Source organism: Aquarana catesbeiana, linkage group LG05 (genome assembly GCF_042186555.1).
Source record: "Aquarana catesbeiana isolate 2022-GZ linkage group LG05, ASM4218655v1, whole genome shotgun sequence".
In the NCBI taxonomy this organism is placed as follows: Eukaryota; Metazoa; Chordata; class Amphibia; order Anura; family Ranidae; genus Aquarana; species Aquarana catesbeiana.
Genome location: NC_133328.1, coordinates 96,239,673 through 96,261,334, shown reverse-complemented (window position 1 = coordinate 96,261,334; position 21,662 = coordinate 96,239,673). Strand labels below are relative to the sequence as shown.

Sequence of the window (21,662 nt, the reverse complement as noted above, 5' to 3'; positions counted from 1 at the left end):
ACATGTACCTCCCAGTCCTGCACAGCAACAAGGCACGAAACAAACACGCTGGCAGAACCACAAGTAGCAGATCAGCTTTGCTGCTTGTTTGTGACAACAGCCATTGTTCACCATTGCCACTATCAAGGAGCCCACCCTACTAAATGCCAAGGAGCCATCGTTGCAATGCATGCATGTAGATAGGAAGTGACTGCAGGAGATCAGCAGCACCAAGATGTCAGGAAAGATAAAAAAAATATATATATATTTAAAAAAAATCAATTGTATATCATGCACAGTGCTTTTATAAACTAAAATCAATAATATAGGGTTTATATCTGTTTTAACTTGATTAAAGTGATTTTTATTTTATTTTTAATAACAAACATTTTATACTTGCCTGGTCTGTGCAATGTTTTTGAACAAGTCAGTTCTGATCCTCCTATTTTCTGAACCTCCAACAGTGCTCCTGGCTCCTTCCCAAGCCGCTTGCTATGGGGGAACTCAGATCGCTGGATCGAGATTGGGCTCAGGTAAGTATGGGGGAGAGCAGAACACGCCACATGCCACATGCCACATTTGGCATGACATTTTTTTTGGGGGGAGCAGAAACCCTCTTTTTAGAGGGTTCCAGCTCCCACTTCCTCCCGGCGCACAGCGGTGCCGGAAGCAAGTTAACCTCTCCCCTCTCCCTCTTGGCAATCATCAGGGACATGTCACAGGTCCCAGCTGATTGCCCGGCCAGTCACGACATGCTGCGCGGCTCACGCATGCGCAGTGCATGCCCAGCTGGGCGCCCACAGTGACAATGCCAATGCTGCAGAGAGGAAGGGGAGGCAAGCGGGGCTTCGTTCCTCCGCATCGCTGGACCCTGGGACAGGTAAGTGTCCGAATATTAAAAGTCAACAGCTGCAGTATTTGTAGCTGCTGACTTTTAATTTTTTTTTTTTAAGCGGAACTCTGCTTTAACCGGTTCCCGATCGGCTCATGTCTATTTACGGGGGGGCAGAATGGCTCCCCTGCGCGAAACCCTGTATCCGTATGGGGTTTCCTTTTAGGGGCGCCAGAGGGCGCGCGCGCGCCCGCTGCGCGGCGGGGGACCCAATGTGTGTGGCTGGCGGTCGCGATCGCCACCGGCTATGCGTGATCACGTGCACGAGAGCCAGCACAGGGATTTGTGTGTGTGTAAACACACAAATCCCTGTGCTGTCAGAGGAGAGGAGACATGTCGTTTGTTCCTAATAAGTAGGAACAGCTATATGTCTCCTCTCCTACTCAGTCCAATCCCCATACAATTAGAACACACTGAGGGAACACACATTTACCAGTGACATTTACACAGTAATCAGTGTATTTTTATAGCACTGATCGATGTATAAATGTCAATGGTCCCAAAAATGTGTCAAACGTGTCTGATCTGTCCGTCGCAATACCGCTAAAAATAGCAGATCACCGCCATTACTAGTAAAAAAAAAAAAAAAAATGCCATAAACTTTCCCATAGTTTGTAGACGCGATAACTTATTATTTGGGCGCAGAGCATTCATTTTGTATTTATAAGCTTGTTTGTGTAGTTATCATACAGAGAAATTAGTATTTTCGGTAGGTACCAATTTTACATTACTACTGTAAATGTTACCTCCAAGTAAACTTTGATGGCATTTTCATTTTTTTCTATTTTGTGTACAGTAGTGCTGAAGGTCTTGTAAGTTATTCTAAACAGTGCAATCCGTTCTTTTGATGAACAGTTGAGAAAAAATAATTATAGATAAGCCACGTCAAGAAGGTGTTGGGGTCAGTGACTTTTAGTGGCAGAGTCCACAGGCTTTGATGGGCAAATGCAACATGCTATTGACATGAGTTTGAGACTCTGAGATCATTCAGAATTTAATGCGGGTGTAGTTGACCTGTATTTGACCTGCTTTAGTCTAATGCTGGCCATACACTACACGAAAAATTGGCCGAACCCATTTTCGAAAAACGAACATTCGGCCTTGAGAGCAAACGATAGTGCCATCATGTAATGACCGATAAATCTTTCAGTGGACATAAATGACTTTGTTTATTGTTAGTTTTTTTACATATACCTAGTGCAAACAGTTCAGACCATTAACCTTTCAATTTATCATTCATTCATCAGAAAATTTTCAAACTTGTCCTTTGTTTTTTCGGCTCAAAAACATCCCAACGATTATCGATTTTGTGCTCATTAACTGGCCGAAAAATGAACATAAGGCCTCATGCATACAGAACATGTTTTGTTCCTCCTCTGGACACCTTTACTCTAGGGTATGAAAAAGGAACGTAAGTGTCAGGGAAATTGTATGCACAGCCATGCGCGAAGATGTGCACATGCATATAATAATTCTCAAGTGACAACTAGATGTGCCCTGACTTGCGCACGTGTCAGCGCATGTGCGCATTAGTGCAAGCGTGTGTGAATACTTGCCGCTCACTAGTGGTCCCAGAGACCAGAGAATTGCGGAGTTCTAGTCAGCTCCTACCAACTGTGACCTGATCCTGCGTTTGTATCTGTGTATATCCCGCCTGTTTGACTCTGCTTGTTCCTCATATTTTTTTGCTGACCCAACTTGTGACCTGACTCTGCCTTTTGCCTACCGTTCCAGTGCCTTCTCTGCCCGCCTGATACCGGCCCTGGCTTAGCCCCGACTCTGCTCTGGATTCTATTCTGTACCTCTGCTGCCTTCCGTTACCGACTTCTGCCTGCCTGACTACCTGAGAACCTGCATCCGCCTGCTTACCAGCTTGGTTGCGGCCTGCTGTTCTGTACCTGCTGCTGTGTACCTGTATCTGCCAGTCCACCAGCCTGCCTGCTGTCCTGCACCTGCTCTCGTGCATCCACATCTGTCAGTCCTTAAAGCGGGGTTCCACCCAAATTTTGAACATTATCTCTATGCATTCTCTTCCTTGCCTAGATGCTGACATGCTGTGTAAAAAAATTTAAATCGCCGTAATTACCTTTTTTTTTCTAATCTTCTTTGCACTTCCTGGTTCTCCTCCCATGGGAGTAGGCGTGTTTCTAGCCTCTCCCAGACCTCCCACAGTCCCCTGGGAGATAGTCTCAGGCTTCCCAGCATGCATTGTGCAACAGTATCATCACAACATCTCGTTGAATGCTGGGAGCATAGCATTCACCGCATCCAGGAAATACATGCTTGTGGGCTTCAAATGCCCACAATGAAGATGGAAACCGCCTTCAGTGAATTTTATAAGTTATTCTTTACAACGAAATCGGACACAGGCGGACTTATTACACAGAACATGTGAGTAGATAATTATGAGAAGAAAAGTTTGTGAATGAACTCCAAAAAAAAAAAAGATAGATAGGTGGACCCCCCGCTTTAAGTCTGCCTGCTGCTTGGCACCTGCTGCAAGTACCCTCCATCCAGGATCTCCAACCAAGCAACCCATGCCATTCTGTGCTTTGTTATATCCTGTCACTACCTTCAGGAGAAACAGGACAGGAGGTGTAAGGGAAAGCCCTCTCGTCAGCTCGGCCTCAACCAGGTATGTGACAGTAAGAAACGTGTCTAAAGCGGTGTTATGCAAATATATTTTTGCATAACAATTTATTCTGGCCAGAGGATTGAATTCTAGGCACGTTTAAGCTCGCTAGTGTTTTTTCCACCAAAAAGCTCCTCTCCTGCAAGTGAGAATTTTTTTCTGCCTCTAAATGCCTGAAAAAGGCCAATGTGGGCAAGGACACACAAGCTAACACAGAGTGGAGTTTAGAGGCAGAAAAAAAAACACCAAACGCCACTAACAGCCGAGTTTGTAATGCCCTGTGTCCCAAACAGTTATGACACTGGCCTTTAGGGCCGGTTTACACTAGATGTGGTACGAAGTCACAGCAAATTTGCTGCAAATCCGCACTGCATCAAAATCGCAGCCTGTTAAGGTGAAACGATTGCAGAGTGTATGTTAAGTTAACAACACCCCGCAATCAGTTCGTAAAATGCAGCACGACCCGATTCTGGCGTGGACAAAAAAAGGGACCTGCACCCCTTTGGTCTGAATGAATGCAGGGGAAATGGTGAGGAGCTCCGGGGCTTTGTGACACCCAGATATTTTAAATAGTCATACACAGCAATGACAGTTTGTTTTATACTGTCATTACTGTGTATGACTATTTAAAATATCTGGGTGTCACAAAGCCCCGGAGCTCCTCACCATTTCCTCTTCCTTTTGTGGACCATGTTGTACTGGAATTGGGGCTGACACCCACTATTGGTTATTGTTGGTTGTATATGGGCTATTGAATTATAGCAGCAAACCATGGGGGTTATTTACGAAAGGCAAATCCACTTTGCACTACAAGTGCACCTGAAATTGCACTGAAAGTGCACTTGGAAGTGCAGTTGCTGTAAATCTGAGGGGTAGATCTGAAATGAGGGGAAGCTCTGCTGATTTTATCATCCAATCATGTGCAAGCTAAAATACTGTTTTTTATTTTCCTTGCATGTCCACCTCAGATTTACAGCGACTGCATTTCCAAGTGCACTTTCAGTGCAATTTCAAGTGCACTTTGCACTTGTAGTTTGCACTTGTAGTGCAAAGTGGATGTGCCTTTAGTAAATAACCCCCATAGGCTTTTCCAAGAGTTTAGAAGCTGTTGTGGTTAGGAGAGGTTCAGCCACCCTCTCCTGAACACGAAAAAAAATCTCATTCAGGATAGGAACGTTTTGACCCCCAGCCGCAAAACGATTTTGTCGCTTTTGCATTTTTGCTAGTGGTCAACATAGTCTGTGGGTACATAAGCCCTTAGGCTTCATGTACACTAGCAGCTCCTAAACTAGAATTATTTTTTTACAAAGCTCCTAAACTAAACTCCATAAAAGCCTACCAGAGTTTAGAAGCTGCTGCAGTTAGGTGAGGTTCAACCTCACTCTCCTGAACGTGGAAGAATTGCGTTCAGGGTAGGAACGTTTTGGCCGCTGGCCGTGGAAAAACGGCGCAAAACCGTGGGAGTATCCAAAATTTTTCCGCATTTAGCATTTTCCTGTGGCCGAGGTAAATGTAGGCAGGGTGTACATGAAGCCTTAGTATTCCATCTTTAGGCTTTTTCCTTCTGTTTTCAACTGATGATCTGCCCAGTAACACATCTCCTGTATTAGCATGCCTTGTATGGCACATTTGGATGAGGGAGCCCAGGGGCACATTTGGATGAGGGAGCCCAGGGGTAAATCATGCCTTGTATGAGGGAGCACAGGGGCACATTTGGATGAGGGAGCACGGGGGCAAATCATGCCTTGGATGAGGGGGCACAGGGGCACATTGGAATGAGGGAGCACAGGGGCAAATCATGCCTTGGATGAAAGGGGACAGGGGCACATTTGGATGAGGGAGCCCAGGGGCACATCATGCCTTGGATGAGGGGGCACATTTGGATGAGGGAGCACAGGGGCACATCATGCCTTGGATGAAGGGGCACAGGGGCACATTTGGATGAGGGAGCCCAGGGGCACATCATGCCTAGGATGAGGGGGCACAGGGGCACATTTGGATGAGGAAGCACAGGGGCATATCATGCCTTGAATGAGGGGGCACAGGGGCACATTTGGATGAGGAAGCCCAGGGGCACATCATGCCTTGAATGAGGGGGCACATTTGGATGAGAAAGCACAGGGGCACATCATGCCTTGGATGAAAGGGGACAGGGGCACATTTGGATGAGGGAGCCCAGGGGCACATCATGCCTTGGATGAGGGGGCACAGGGGCACATTTGGATGAGGGAGCACAGGGGCATATCATGCCTTGTATGAGGGGGCACAGGGGCACATTTGGATGAGGGAGCCCAGGGGCACAACATGCCTTGGATGAGGGGGCACAGGGGCACATTTGGATGAGGGAGCACAGGGGCATATCATGCCTTGTATGAGGGGGCACAGGGGCACATTTGGATGAGGGAGCCCAGGGGCACATCATGCCTTGGATGAGGGGGCACAGGGGCACATTTGGATGAGGGAGCACAGGGGCATATCATGCCTTGAATGAGGGGGCACATTTGCATGAGGGAGCACTGGGGCATATCATGCCTTGGATGAGGGGGCACAGGGGCACATTTGGATGAGGGGGCACATTTGGATGAGGGATCACAGGGGCACATCATGCCTTGGATGAGGGGGCACAGGGGCACATTTGGATGAGGGAGCACAGGGGTGCATTTGGACTAGCAGATTTTGATACACTAACATAGAAAGCCAAACTCCAGCTCATACTATATAAGCAGTTACAGCAAACAGTGTTTTTCCTTTTGGGATAAAGTTTATACATAAATAAATAATAGCTGACCATTGTAAGCACCCCTGCTACTGTTACATGGTTTGTCTCCTCCCCGTAACTGATACATTCTGTTAAAGAGCTTGTTTTTTTGAAAAATAACAGAATTATTGGCTGGATCGGCAGGTGAAATGCAAGAAAGAAAGCCTAAAAAAATGAATGCAGTCTTCACATCTAAGAAACGGTAGACTGCAATATAATGAATGTTTGCTTTTGAGTTTAATACCACTTTAACACACTAATCGCTGGTTGCACAATTGTGGTGTTGTAGAAGAAAACAAAGCAGTGACTTACAGGGCAGGAATATCCTCTAGGTTAGCTGATGATGTCTAGGAGAAGAAATCAGCGATTGCCTCAAGAATGAATCATTTTGCTGTCTTGCCTGGGCTCCCGCTCGTATTATTGTGCTTGCAACAGATGGGCATCAATGCAGAGTGTGATTTCTATTTCCCATTACCGAGTACAGCAAGAGGGAAGTGGACAGCTCAAGTATCTGAGCATATTACAGGCAGCCAGCTCCATCCACCCAGCCCCATGCCAAAAATGTATCAGGCCTCTGGGAGATCCTGTTACATGTATACAGTAACCTAAGTTAACTCTTCCTGCTAAAAAGGTAGCCATGTTACAGTCACACATTTGTGTCCTTGTGGTAATATCACTTTAACCATAACTGATACTGGGTGTTTTGCTACTTACTTGATTATGAAAGCACTCCTTCAGGAATCGGTATTCAGCCTGAGCTCCGTATTCCCATGACAGATCTGCAGCTGCACAGACACTGTATTGCCTGCCTATACACACAACTCCAAGCATACCTGCACTGGGTTATGTTATCAGTAAACAGCGGAGGTGTAATGGTTGCAGTGGGTGTAGCTGTTTTTAAATAGGCACAATAATAAATGAGATAAAAAGGCCATTGTTTTAATGTGCCCAAGGAGGAGATGGCGCTGAATAGAAGCCCATCTGGCCTGGTCCCAATAGCTAAGAAATGACAAAAGTATCGGTGGTGAGCAGGGCTTTTTTTCTCAGAGAATAGGTACAGGAACGCCCCCTTTCCAAGCCACCTTTTGTTTTCGCCCCCTACCCAACTCAAAGCGCCGTTCCTTGGCTCCGCCCCCTTACCCGTCCCCCAGTAATGCCCATTTTAGAGAATACAGAACCAAGTATTGTTTCCTGGTGCTATGTAATTTGTATAGAATTTTTTAGGCCCCTTTCACACTGGGGCGGGGGCGGCGTCTGTGGTAAAGTACATTTTTAGTGGCACTTTACCATCGTATTTGCGGGGGGGGGGAGGGGGGGGCGCTTTTAACCCCCACTAGTGGCCAAAAAAGGCTTGCTGCAGCAGCGCTTTGCCGGCGGTATAGCCGCACTGCCCCACTGATTTCAATGGGCAGGAGCGGTATACACACCGCTCCTTCACCGCTCCAAAGATGCTGCTAGCAGGATTTTTTTTTACCATCCTGCCAGCGCACCGCTCCAGTGTGAAAGCCCTCAGGCTTTCATACTGAAGAGACAGGGGCAGCTCTTTCAGGGCGCTTTGCAGGCACTATTTTTAGCGCTGTAGCGCCTGCAAAGCACCACAGTGTGAAAGGGGTCTTAATGATAACAAGAAAGGCAGTAAAACAGATCCCCTGTAGCTAGCAACAATGAACACCTCCAGCAACAATAGATCCCCCACAGCAACAATCAGGGGCAGATCCAGAGTCTAGTCTCAGGAGGGGAACTGCCAGAAAATACGTTTTTTGCAGGCAATTTATCGGGGAAATGGCTGTTGTTGGCGCTTCAATCATCACAGCACCATGGTTGTTATGGTGTCAGGATGATTGAAGCGCATTATTTCTATTATTACACTGGAATATAAACTAAAATAGTTCAACTCACCCTAATGCAGAATCAGTGGGAGCCCTCAGTGTGTCACGTGCCACCATCACCTGCCACCAGATGCTGAATGTCACTTGCCATGTCACCTGCCGTAAGTTGCAGATTGTCACTTGCCACGTCACCTGCCACACACTGCGGATTGTCACTTGCCACATCACCTGCCACAAGTTGCAGATTGTCACTTGCCACGCCACCTGCCACTCATTGCAGATGGTCACATGCCACGTCACCTGCCACACATTGCAGATTGCCACTTGCCACGTCACCTGCCACACATTGCAGATTGTTACTTGCCTGCTATAAGGTGCGGATTGTCACTTGCCACGACACCTGCAATACATTGCAGATTGTCACTTGCTGTGTCACTTCCCACGTAACCTTGCCACCGGGCCCCGCTGACTGATTCACCTGCCTGCCTGTCACTAATTTCTCGGGGGGGGGGGGGGCATTGCCCCCTTGATCCGCCCGTAGTAACAATAGACTCCTAATAGCCAGCATCAATAGACCCTCCAGCAGCCAGCAACAATAGACCCTCTCCCTCAACAGTAGATCCTTCTCAGCAACGATTGTCCCCCAGCAATATAAGATAGATTCCCCAGCAGCCAGCATGAATAGACCCTCCAGCACACCCCAGGATCCCTTGCCATTACATACATTCAGTGCTGGGGGTTCTGGAACTGCTTTCCCCCACGTTCCTTCTGAAAAAAAGCCCTGGTGGTGAGCTGCTGATGGTTATGGGCCTTTTGGGACCCTTGACTCCTGAACAATATCCAAAGGTCCTAACAGCTTCAGCCACTGTCTGATTAATCAATCCATTATTACTACAGAAGAACAGAAAAATGTAACACTTTTCCTCCAGATCACCTAGAGCAGGCACATGCATAATGCTAAGGATGAATATTTGAAGGAGAATTTTGCGGTAGTTACACTGTAAAATAACAAACATTCATACTCGCCTCTATAATGCAGAATTGGTCTGATGCTGCAGCTGTCCCCCGTCAGTTCTAAGCCCAAAAGCTGAGCAATCACATGACCGCTGACTGATCAGTTCTCAGTCTTCTGAGAGTGGGGAGTGGCGACTGTCAGTTCACCACTCTCTGCTCTGCTCTTCCAGTGCTCAGTGGAGGGCCAGGCTGGAGAGGGGGCAAACGCAGCTGTGGATCCCAACAATGTGGCCAGTATCCTTCCAGAGCCTGGAGCAGCTCTGTGATGACAGCCAACACCAGGCTTTAGTCCGCTGTTGGCTGATTCTGGGTCATAAGAGAGCAATTCCATGTAAGCGAACTCCTGTGATCCAGAAGAAAAGTATGACCAAAAAAGCTTTGGCCATATTTCTCTTTTAAGAGGCCACATCAATGCAAAGGATAAATATTTAAGAGACCAAAACAATCCCAATGAAGACTAATAATATGTCTATAAAGGTGACCTTTTCTGCCCTCCTCCCCCCGATAAGTCTGATTAAAGGGTACGCAAATCCTAACAATGCACTTCTCTTATTTTGCTATATTAAAGCAGAACTCCAGGAACTGTTTGCATTACATACCCAAAGAGGAGCTCCAGGCTCCTTCAGAAAAAATTAAAAGTCAGCAGCTTCCCTACTGCACATGCGGGAAGCACGCTGCGTTTTGTGAATGGCGGCGGGGGGCGTAAGAGGGGGGCCGAACTTCTGGATGAGTGTGCCGCAGCAAAGTCAGCCGGAAGTGGAAGCATGTACCTGTCAAAACCAGGTACCCCCCCCAAAAAAAAAAATGCCAATTGGGTGGAGCTCAGCTTTAAATTGGTCCAGCTTGGACCAATGTACAGTGCTTTGGAAAAGTGTTCCTATCCCTTGAAATTTTCCACATTTTGTCATGTTACAACCAAAAACGTAAGCGTATTTCATTGTGATTTTATGTGATAGACCAAAACAAAGTGGCACATAATTGTGAAGTGGAAGGAAAATTATAAATGGTTTTCAACATTTTTTACAAATAAATATCTGAAAAGTGTGGCATGCATTTGTATTCAGTCAATACTTTGTAGAACCACCTTTCGCTGCAATTACAGCTGCAAGTCTTTTTGGGTATGTCTCTACCAGCTTTGCACATCTAGAGAGTAACATTGTTACCCATTCTTCTTTGCAAAATAGCTCTGTCAGATTGGATGGAGAGTGTCTGTGAACAGCAATTTAAAAGTCTTGTAACAGATTCCCAATTGGATTAAGGTCTGGACTTTGACTGGGCCATTCTAACACATGAATATGCTTTTATCTAAACTATTCCATTGTAGCTCTGTCTGTAAGTTTAGGGTCAGTGTCCTGCTGGAAGGTGAACCTCTGCCCCAGTCCCAAGTCTTTTGCAGACTCTAACAGGTTTTCTTTTAAGATTGCCCTGTGTTTGGCTTTCCTCCATCTTCCCATCAACTCTGACCAGCTTCCCTATCTCTGCTGAAGAAAAGCATTCCCACAACATCATGCTGCCACCGCCATGTTTCACTGTAGGGATGGTGTGTTCAGGGTGATGTGCAGTGTTAGTTTTCCGCCACACATAGCGTTTTGCTTTTAGGCCAAAAAGTTCAGTTTTGGTCTCATCTGACTAGAGCACCTTCTTCCACATGTTTACTGTGTCCCCCACATGACTTCTCGCAAACTGCAAACAGAACTTCTTATGGCTTTCTTTCAACAATGGCTTTCTTCTTGCCACTCTTCCATAAAGGCCAGATTTGTGGAGTGCACGACTAATAGTTGTCCTGTGGACAGATTCTCCCACCTGAGCTGTGGATCTCTGCAGTTCCTCGAGAGCTACCATGGGCCTCTTGGCTGCTTCTCTGATTAATGCTCTTCTAACCCGGCCTGTCAGTTTAGGTGAACGGCCATCTCTTGGTAGGTTTGCATTTGTGCCATACTCTTTCCATTTTTGGATGATGGATGATGAACAGTGCTCCGTGAGATCTTCAAAGTTTGACATTTTTTTTATAACCTAACCATGCTTTAAACTTCTCCATACCTTTATCCCTGACCTGTCTGATGTCTTCCTTGACCTCCATGATGCTGTTTGTTCACTAAGGTTCTCTAACAAATCTATGAGGGCTTCACAATATAGCTGTATTTTTACTGAGATTAAATTATACACAGGTGGACTCTATTCTCTAATTAGATGACTTCTGAAGGCAATTGGTTTCACTAGATTTTAGTTAGGGGTATCAGAGTAAAGGGGGCTGAATACAAATGCACGCTACACTTTTCAGATAATTAATTGTAAAAAAAATTGAAAACCATTTATTATTTTCATTCCACTTCACAATTATGTGCCACTTTGTGTTTGTCTATCACATAAAAATCCCAATAAAATACATTTATGTTTTTGCTTGTAACATGACAAAATGTGGAAAATTTCAAGGGATATGAATACCTTTTCAAGGCACTGTAGGTATGCATATCACATACTTGAGGGGCCAATGGAGAAGTTACTAATCACTGTTGTAGCTGGTACTCCTACAGTGACAACCACAATCTTCTGGGTCCACCCCAGATTCTGTGCAAGCAGCTCCCCTCTGAACACTGACCATGGTGGGCCTTTCGCTTGGCACTGCCACCATTGATAGAACAGATACTGTAGATACATTTTTTTTCAATGAGATTGAACAAGGTGAAGAAGAGGAGTGGTGATGTCAGAATTACCACCTTGTCCAATCAGAGAATGCCTTGTATTCATTGAAAAAGTACAAGCCGTTCTATAAATGGCCGTTGTGCAGAGGGAGCCAGTCCCTGAAGCTAGTGTGCAGAATGAAAGCCACTTGCACAGAGTCTGAGCGGGTCCCAAAAAATGCAGCTTTTGCTGTAGTAGCACCTCCTACTAGCGCTTCAGGTGTGAGACATGCATTCTTTCCTTGTGCCAAGCTGGATCTAATATAAGTGTGCAATAAAACAGTTTTTTAGGTATTAATACTATTTGATTCCACCAGAAATGTTGTCACTTGATTACTTCCTCTGTTCTCTGCCTGTGCTGCTGTGTTAATAATTACGCTGTTCTCGGTCATCTGAGGTCTGCGGAACCCCTCCCCTCTGTAATAAAAAGGGTAAACGGGGGTCTTCTGTAGTCTGTATTGAATACGGGATGTGAGCCTTTTGAAGCCATCAATATGAGGGTAGTTGCCCATATTATGAGGACATAATGAGCAGCTAAGAGATGTAGGGTACCTCAACTGACACGTTTCAGAGTGCTGTTCACCTTCATCATAGACAGTACAGTGAATGAACAATTTCACCCTACGATAGGAATTGTTACTCCACCAGATCTCCTCGCCAGATGAAAGTAGAAGGAAAAAAAAAAGAATCATATTACCATTACAACAAAAAATAACTAGTTACCAGGATTGAAATTGTTTACCTTTGGCCTTTCTCCTTGTGCCTGAGGCACAGGCCGGAATCTATGCTAGACAGAAGCAATTACTGGATGCTCAGGCAGAAAAGACAATGTTGTTATTTGAAGGGATAAATTAAAACCTACATACTTAAACCAGTTTCATGGCTGAATGTGCACACAAAAATAACAGAGAATTTTTGGCAAGGGAAAAAAATGGGCTGTGCTGAGTTGTTGTAAACATCGTTCTTCCAGCGAAAGTAATTGGAGACAATGTTATGTAATGGAAGGCTTTGCCTATTGCGAATGTGAAGCTGCATGAAATCTCTATGTAATAATTTTCCAAAAGGGCTTATGAGTCATTTCATGAGTTTCATATAGTGTTCTTCATGTTCTTCATGGTTTTATGCGAATAAAGGCTTTTAGATCTCAGTTTGCATACTTACCAACTGTCCCGGATTTCCCGGGACATTCCCGGGATTTGGACTCTTTTCACGATTTTATTGTTTCCTGGGAAATGTCCCGAGAAATACGTTTTTTTTACGATTTTTCCCTGCTGCCGCTAGAGGTCCGCGGTCGCCATTTTTCAGAAGACCAGGAACGGCTGGGTGGCTAGACGAAGCTCCTGTGTCGCTGCCTACCCTGCGCCCCGCTCCACCTCGCCCCACCTACCCCCCCGCCCCGCTGCCAGTCTGTTATGGAAAGGGGCAGGGGTTCTATTGTAACCACGCGGCCGGCGGAGGGAGACATTATTTTGTATACCCCCTCCTACTAGGACTCCTGAGGTAAGGGGGGGCACCGCTGGGGACATCTGATGTAAGGGGGGGCTCCGCTGGTGACACCTGATGTAAGGGGGGGCTCCGCTGGGGACACCTGATGTAAGGGGGGACTCTGCTGGTGACACCTGATGTAAGGGGGGGCTCCGCTGGGGACATCTGATGTAAGGGGGGCTCCACTGGGGACATCTGATGTAAGGGGGGGCTCCGCTGATGACACCTGATGTAAGGGGGGCTCCACTGGGGACACCGGATGTATGGGGGGCTCCGCTGGGGACACTGGATGTAAGGGGGGCTCCGCTGGGGACATCTGATGTAAGGGGGGGCTCCGCTGGGGACATCTGATGTAAGGGGGGCTCCGCTGGTGACACCTGATGTAAGGGGGGCTCCGCTGGGGACACCTGATGTAAGGTGGGGCTCCGCTGGGGACATCTGATGTAAGGGGGGGCTCCGCTGGGGACACCTGATGTAAGGGGGGGCTCCGCTGGGGACACCTGATGTAAGGGGGGCTCCGCTGGGGACATCTGATGTAAGGGGGGCTCCGCTGGGGACATCTGATGTAAGGGGGGGCTCCGCTGGGGACATCTGATGTAAGGGGGGCTCCGCTGGTGACACCTGATGTAAGGGGGGCTCCGCTGGGGACACCTGATGTAAGGGGGGCTCCGCTGGGGACACCTGATGTAAGGTGGGGCTCCGCTGGGGACATCTGATGTAAGGGGGGCTCCGCTGGGGACACCTAATGTAAGGGGGGGCTCCGCTGGGGACATCTGATGTAAGGGGGGGCTCCGCTGGGGACACCTGATGTAAGGGGGGGCTCCGCTGGGGACATCTGATGTAAGGGGGCTCCGCTGGTGACACCTGATGTAAGGGGGGGCTCCGCTGGGGACACCTGATGTAAGGGGGGGCTCCGTTAGGGACACCTGATGTAAGGGGGGGCTCCGTTAGGGACACCTGATGTAAGGGGGAGCTCCGCGGGGGAATTCTGATGTAAGGGGGCTCCGCTGGTGACACCTGATGTAAGGGGGGCTCCGCTGGGGACATCTGATGTAAGGGGGCACCGCTGGGGACATCTGATGTAAGGGGGGGCTCTGATGGGGACACCTGATGTAAGAGGAGGCTCCGATGGGGACATCTGATGTAAGGGGGGGGCTCCGCTGGGGACATCTGATGTAAGGGGGGCTCTGCTGGGGACATCTGATGTAAGGGGGGCTCCGCTGGGGACATCTGATGCAAGGACGGACTCTGCTGGGACACCTGATGCAAGGACGGACTCTGCTGGGGGCACCTGATGCAAGGACGGACGGCTGGTGGCAGGCGACGTGGCAGGTGACACGCTCAGGGATCCCACTGATTCGGCATTATGGTGAGTTGAATGATTTCATTTTATATTACAATGTAATAATAGAAATAATGCACTTCAATCATCCTGACACCATAACAACCATGGTGCCGGGATGATTGAAGTGCTAACACAGGGTGTTTGGAGTATCTTTATCTGCTGGTCGTTAAACTTTCTATAATACACATATTTCCATTGTTGTGTAGGATCTAGGCCTGCTGTCCCTCCATCCCTCTCCCTCTCCATCCCTCATTCATCTCAGACTCTAACAACAACCCCTTTGAGCCACGCCCACTTAAGACACACGCACTATTTTGCATAAACCACGCCCATCGTTCGCCACAGTGCTCCGCATTTTTACTTTCCCCCTGTGCCACGCCTACAAATGCATGTCCCGCCCCCTAATTATAATAAGACTCCACCTACAGCCAAAAAAGTGTCCCTAAACATTTTTTTTCAATTTTGGCAATTATGAGTTTGGTGTGCAGCCATCAGAATTTTCCTTTCATTATTGCTTCAGTTGCAACTGGGCGAGCACCCTGCAGTAAGGAGATCATGCTGTTGGAGCCAGCTCACCTATGAGCAGATTGGATCTTTTGTGAAGGTGTGAATGCAGTCTTAAAGCGGGGGTCCACCTATCTATCGTTTTTTTTTTTTTGAGTTCATTCACAAACTTTTCTTCTCAGCATTACATACTCACATGTTGTGTGTAATATGTCCGCCTGTGTCAGATTTTGTCAGAAAGAATAACTTATATTATTCACTGCAGGCGGTTTCCATCTTCATTGTGGGCATTTGAAGCCCACAAGCATTTATTTCCTGGATGTGGTGAATGCTGTGCTCCCAGCATTCACCGCTCGTTCCTGCACATGCTCAGTGGCATCCTGGGAAGTCTGAGACTAGTTCCCAGGAGTCTGGGAGAGGCTAGAAACACGCCTACTCCCACGGGAGGAGAACCAGGAAGTGCAAAGAATAGAAAAATAAAAGGTAATTACGGCGATTTAAATTTTTTTAAACGGCATGTCAGCATCTAGGCAAGGAAGAGAATACATACAGATATTGTATAAAGATATTGTGTATTAAATGGCCTTACCAGTTTCTGCACTGAAGCACAGAACGTTTTATAAATTATATATGAATAAAGTAAACACAAACACACAAAAAAGGGTTGATTTATAAACCATTTACATAGTCATTCCCCCAATAAGAGCATATATACATTTTATCTGTGCAAATAAGGCAAATATATATATATATATATATCTCCTGTGCTGTTTGAATATAAAAGTCAATAATCTTAATGGAAACCACCACATTTGACCACTAGATGGAGCAAAGTATTATAGAAATTCCATTGACACTTAGCTCCATCTAGTGGCCAAATGCTGTATTTTCCTATTTAAAGTGATTACTTACATCGGAACAGCACAAGATATAGCCTTTTTACAAATTGTTTAGCCCCATTTGCATGCAACAAATATACATGCCATTTCACATGGAATTGCTATGCAAGTTCTTTATATATCACCCACATAAGAGTAGAGCTCTAAAATAAGAGGAAATACCTTTTTAGACAGCTGACATAAAAACACGTGCTCCCACTGTAACATTTCCCCTTCCTTCTTGTTTTGATGGCAACCACAAAATTATCAATTTGCCATCACCTTCTATCCCAGTGACAAATGTCAGCAGATCAAAGAGAGGGGATGAATCGTACCAGTGGGGTCTTGCACAGTAATAAAAGCCTAATGGAGGTTCTTAATTTTCCCGATTCTATCCAACGCTAAAATGAAAAGGTTTTGGTAAGGGGTAGACTTTAATACTCATTTGCTCTTCTTTTAGAACACTGATGATTCTGCGCAGCAAAGCAACAGTGGCTGCCTTGTACACATGATGAAACATTACTGTAAATGTCGTCTTAGTTCACTAAAATATAGCAGCTGCTTGCCAGCACTTTGTAGCCTAAACACAAAATAAAAGAAAGGAAACAAGAGTGAAAAGGGCAGCTAGTTCTCCTCTTACAAGTACATAATAAGGACACCCGTGTTTATGAATGACACAAGACAAGAGAGTCACAACAGTAATTAAAGAGACACATCAGGTCATTGGGCAGTAAAATTCAAAGTAACAGCCAATCTAGGTTATCAAGTTGCACATTTCTGCACACAGCCAGTTACACAGGGTATAAAGTTACTGAGCTAAAACTATGCCTTAAAGCGGTTGTAAAGTCCGCTTTGTAAGCCTATACCAGTGGCGGCTGGTGGGTTCTTCTTAGGAGATCTTCACCCTGGATGCAGCCGATGACATCACCGGCGCATGCGTTCTGAATATCCAGCATACCGCGGGAATTAAATAATCGGCCACTCATGCAACTGGAGCCTGCAAACCTGGAAAAAAGAACAGGACAAGAAAGAAACACTGTCAGCGGTGAGAGCGCGCCGCTGGAGGGCTTCATTCTAAGGTAAGTATTTCATATTGTGCTAGTATGCGATGCTTACTAGCACATTTTGAAATTGCTACAGGTGTTGTTGTTTTTTTAAACTGTAGACGATAAATGTTTATTTCTAAAAATAACAAACATGTTATACTTACCTGCTCTGTACAATAGATCCTCCTCTTTTGGGGTCCCAAACTAGCAGTCTTGGCTCCTCCTCTTCTCAGTGTACCACCATAAGAAGCTGCCTCCTATGGTGACACACTTGCGGGGTCGATCCCGAACCCCACTCCCTCATTACAGGATTTGACTGACAGCAGCAGGAACCAATGGCTCCTGCTGCCTCAGCAAAGCCTTGGAGAGCGGAGAGAGCTGCTCCTGATGGGTACAGTGCTGGATCGAGTGAGGGCTCAGGTAAGTATAAGGGGGAGGGGGTGATACTAATAACCTAAAAAAATTTTACCTTAATGCAGGGAATGCATTAGAATAAAAAATGGTTAGGCTTTAGAACCACTTTAAAGAGGAGGTCCAGCCCCCCCCCCCCACGAAAAATTAAAAGTCAGCAGCTACAAATACTGCAGTTGCTGACTTTGAATATATTGACACTTACCTGTCCAGGGAGCCTGCGATGTCGGCACCCCAGCCATTCTTTAAATCGGCTGTCGGGTGCAGCTGCCGCCATTCCTGGTAAGGGAACCCGGCAGTGTAGCCTTTTGGCCTCATAGCCAGTTCCCTACTGCACATGCGCGCAGCAGGCTGCGTTTTATAATTGGTCCGGCGGCAGAGGAAGGGGCCGAACTTCTGGGAGATCGGGCCGCGGCCCCGTCTCTCAGAATTGGGGAACGGTGCTTGTCAAAAACAGGTACCCGTTCCCCCTCCCCCCTGAAAGGTGCCAAATGTGGCACGGGGGGGGGGGGGAGACAGATAAGCGGAAGTTCCACTTTTAAATGCACTGAAACTCAAAACTTTGAGTTTTGAGTAAAGATTTGTTATATTATAAGGAACATTTAAAAATGTAAATTTTGCCTAAGAGGCACTGTGAAAAATTATATTTGCCCTTTAATTCCTTCTAAAACATAGCAGTACATACACTGGTATGTGAGGGTGCCTAGGTACCACTCCTGTGCCTACAGCCTCATAGCATCATCTACACAGTGTAGGAGCTAGACTACTGCTGCTTGTGACCGCTAGTCTCAGGGGATTTGGTGATGTCACTACTGTGTTGCTTACTGTTCTCCTTGCTGAAGACTCTTAAAGGGGGAGGCAAAGCCCTGCCTCTACCAAAGATGGTCACCTCCATGCATAGACATGGTGCAGAACAAGACATGGCAAGGCTGGCCATAAATGGATCAAAATTTGGCAGGTTCAGCAGGGGGGCTGAACTTCGATCCACGTGTGGCCATGCCTGTTTGACAGAAGTCGATCAACTTTAGTCGAACAAGTCTTTTGCAGACTTAGAAGAAAACAGGTTTTCTTCTAAGATTGCCCTATATTTGGCTCCATCCATCTTCCCATCAACTCTGACCAGCTTCCCTGTCCCTGCTGAAAAAAAGCATGCTCACAACATGATGCTGTCACCACAATGTTTCACAGTGGGGATGTTGTGTTCAGGGTAATGTGCAGTGTTGGTTTTCTGCCACACAGCGTTTTTCTTTTAAGCCAAAAAGTTCAATTTTGGTCTCATCTCACCAGAGCACCTTCTTCCACAGGTTTGCTGTGTACCCCACATGGCTTCACGCAAACTGCAAATGGGATTTCTTATGGCTTTCTTTCAACAATGGCTTTCTTCTTGCCACTCTTCCATAAAGTCCAGATTTGTGGAGTGCACAACTAATAGTTGTCCTGTGGACAGATTCTCCCACCTGAGCTGTGGATCTCTGCAGCTCCTCCAGAGTTACCATGGGCCTCTTGGCTGCTTCTCTGATTAATGCTCTCTTTATCCGGCCTGTCAGTTTAGGTGAACGGCCATATCTTGGTACTGTAGGTTTGCAATTGTGCCTTACTCTTTTCATTTGGATGATGGATTTCAGTTAGGGGTATCAGAGTAAAGGGGCTGAATAAAAATGCACGCCACACTTTTCAGATATCTAATTGTAAACATTTTTCACAATTATGTGCCACTTTGTGTTGGTCTATCACATAAAATCCCAATAAAATACATTTACGTTTTTGATTGTAACATGACAAAATATGGAAAATTTCAAGGGGTATGAATACATTTTCAAGGCACTGTAACATGGATTTGATGGGCAGGATGGTAGGATTCATATAAAATGCTTAACGTAGGCACTGTGTATTCAAGCCTTTCTCAAACATTTTCTCCCAGAGGAACCCTTGAAGTAGTTTTCAGGTCTCAGAACGTCTGCTAAAAATTAAAACTACAATTCACTGTACATTAGAGAAAAGAATGGCCAAAGCTCTTTTGGCCATACATTTCCTGTGGGTCATAGTAGAGCACTTAGTTCTGCAGTCTTGTGACCCAGATTCAGCCAAAAGTGAGCTAAACCCTGCTGTTCGATGATATCACAGAACCAGTCCAGGCTCTGCAGGGATCCCCACAATAGTGCCAGGATCTGCCCAGATGGTTGACTGGCAGTTGGCTCAGCCTATCAGCGCTCCACTGAGAGCCTGAGCAAGACGCTCCCATCCCTCTACAGCCCGGTGCTCCAGTGAGTACTGGAGGGGCAAAGCAGAGAGCCAGTGACTGACAGTCAAGGATAAAATTTATATGGCTAGATGAATGGGTCAGAGCAACTCCAAAATTGCAGCTCTTGTGGGATGTTCCCAGTCTGCAGTGGTCAGGACCTATCAAAAGTGGTCCAAGGAAGGAAAACCGGTGAACTGGCAACAAGGTCATGGGTGGCCAGGGCTCATTGATGCATGTTGGGAACAAAGGCTGCTCAATGTAGTCCAATCCAGTAGAGGAGCTATTGTAACTCAAATTCCTGAAAAATGGAATGCTGGTTCCGATAGAAAGGTTTCAGAACTCACAGTGCATCACAGTTTGTAATGTATGGGGCTGCATAGCCACAGATCAGTCATGGTGCCCATGCTGACCCATGTCCACGGCTAATAGCGCCTACAAAAGACATGTAAGCATCAGAACTGGACCACAGAGCAATAGAAGAAAGTAGCCTGGTCTAATGAATTCAAGAATGGTTTGGGGAACACAACAAGTTTGAGGTCTTGACCTGGCTTCCAAATTCTCCAGATCTCAATCCAAAAGAGCAGGAATATGCAATTAGCAGACCTCCAGATGTTGTAGAACTACAAGTCCCATGAGGCATAGCGTGACTCTGACAGCCACAAGCATGACACCCAGAGGCAGAAGCATGATGGGACTTGTAGTTTTGCAACAGCTGGAGGTCCGCTAGTTGCATATCCCTGCTATAGAGCATCTGTAGGATATGCTGAAAAAACAAGACTAATCCACTGAGGCCCCACCTCGGAACTTAAAGGACTTAAAGCATTTATTATTGATAGCTTGGTGCTAGATACCACAGCATACCTTAAGAGGTCTAGTGGAGTCCATGTTTCGATATCATTTGAGGGGTGGTCATAATGTTATGGCTAATCGGTGTATATATTTAAACAGCTATGAAATTAGGATAAGTAAGATGTAATTATTACTGAATTATTTATTGCACGATAAATTACAGTTGAGCTAATTAAAGGCTTTTAAATATAATGTAGAATATAATGATATAATGTAGAATATAATGATGTAGTAAACCTTCCCAGATAAAATCTACAGACAATGACAGACTGCAACAAAGTAGAAAATATGGGAACTCTTTGTTTTATTTTTATTTTTGTATTGCCCTTCCTTCCACTGAGACCTGTAACTTTACCAAGATTCTGAACTCTGCAATGATACATATGACTGGCCGCTCTAGGTGGGAACTACCTTGGCTTCTAGGTCTGAAAATCTCTTACAAAGAATTAAAGTACAGCTTGTGCACCTAAATAATATCTTACTGGAATTCAATGCAATCTGGCACATGTGCAGTGAAAATTGGATGACTCCACTTTACTATTCAAGTTTGTTTTGGAACTTCAGACATGTTTGTTAAAGATCTGACAAACCAACAATCAGGTGAATGGTTGGATGTTATGGTGTATTACTAGCCACTGGTGTAGAAACCAAAATCATGATCATCCCATGCATCCTGTGTAGCAACACAAAAAAAAAAGGTGAGTGCACCAAACCGGTCTAATACAATTCAATATTTATTTTAAAAAGTCACCGACTACCAGGGCTTTTTTTCAGCGGGAACGCAGTTCCGGCACCCCCAGCACTGAATGTATGTAATAGCATGGGGTGTGGGGTGTGCTGGAGGGTCTATTGATGTTGGCTGCTGGTGGATCTATTGTCACTGGTGGGGATCTGATTTTGTGTAAGGGTCTATTGTTGCTGATTGGGAATCTATTGTTGCTGGGGGGGGGTCTTATGTTGCTGGAAGGGATCTACTGTTGAGGGAGAAGTCTATTTTTACTGGCTGCTGGAGGATCTATTGACGCTGGCTGCTGGGAGATTTGTTGTTGCTGCTGGGGGGATATTTTGTTACTGGGTGTGATATTTTATTGTTGTTGGGGTGGAGTCCATTGTTGCT

General features: G+C 46.0%; 1 protein-coding gene across 5 annotated transcripts in view; it reads right to left on the bottom strand.

Annotated features, from left to right (window-relative positions):
- Window positions 1-21,662, bottom strand: part of PRKAG2 (protein kinase AMP-activated non-catalytic subunit gamma 2) — a 538,740-nt gene that overhangs the window by 397,386 nt on the left and 119,692 nt on the right. The window contains exon 1 of one of the 5 annotated variants that reach the window (XM_073629981.1): window positions 6,976-7,123. The exons of 2 other annotated variants lie outside the window; for them this stretch is intronic. In XM_073629981.1, the coding sequence (XP_073486082.1) occupies window positions 6,976-7,092 (117 nt within the window). In that variant the 5' untranslated portion in view covers window positions 7,093-7,123. Of the gene's footprint in view, window positions 1-6,573; window positions 6,790-6,975; window positions 7,124-21,662 lie in introns of those variants that run through there. 2 more of the 5 variants (XM_073629983.1, XM_073629986.1) reach the window with 2 other exon arrangements.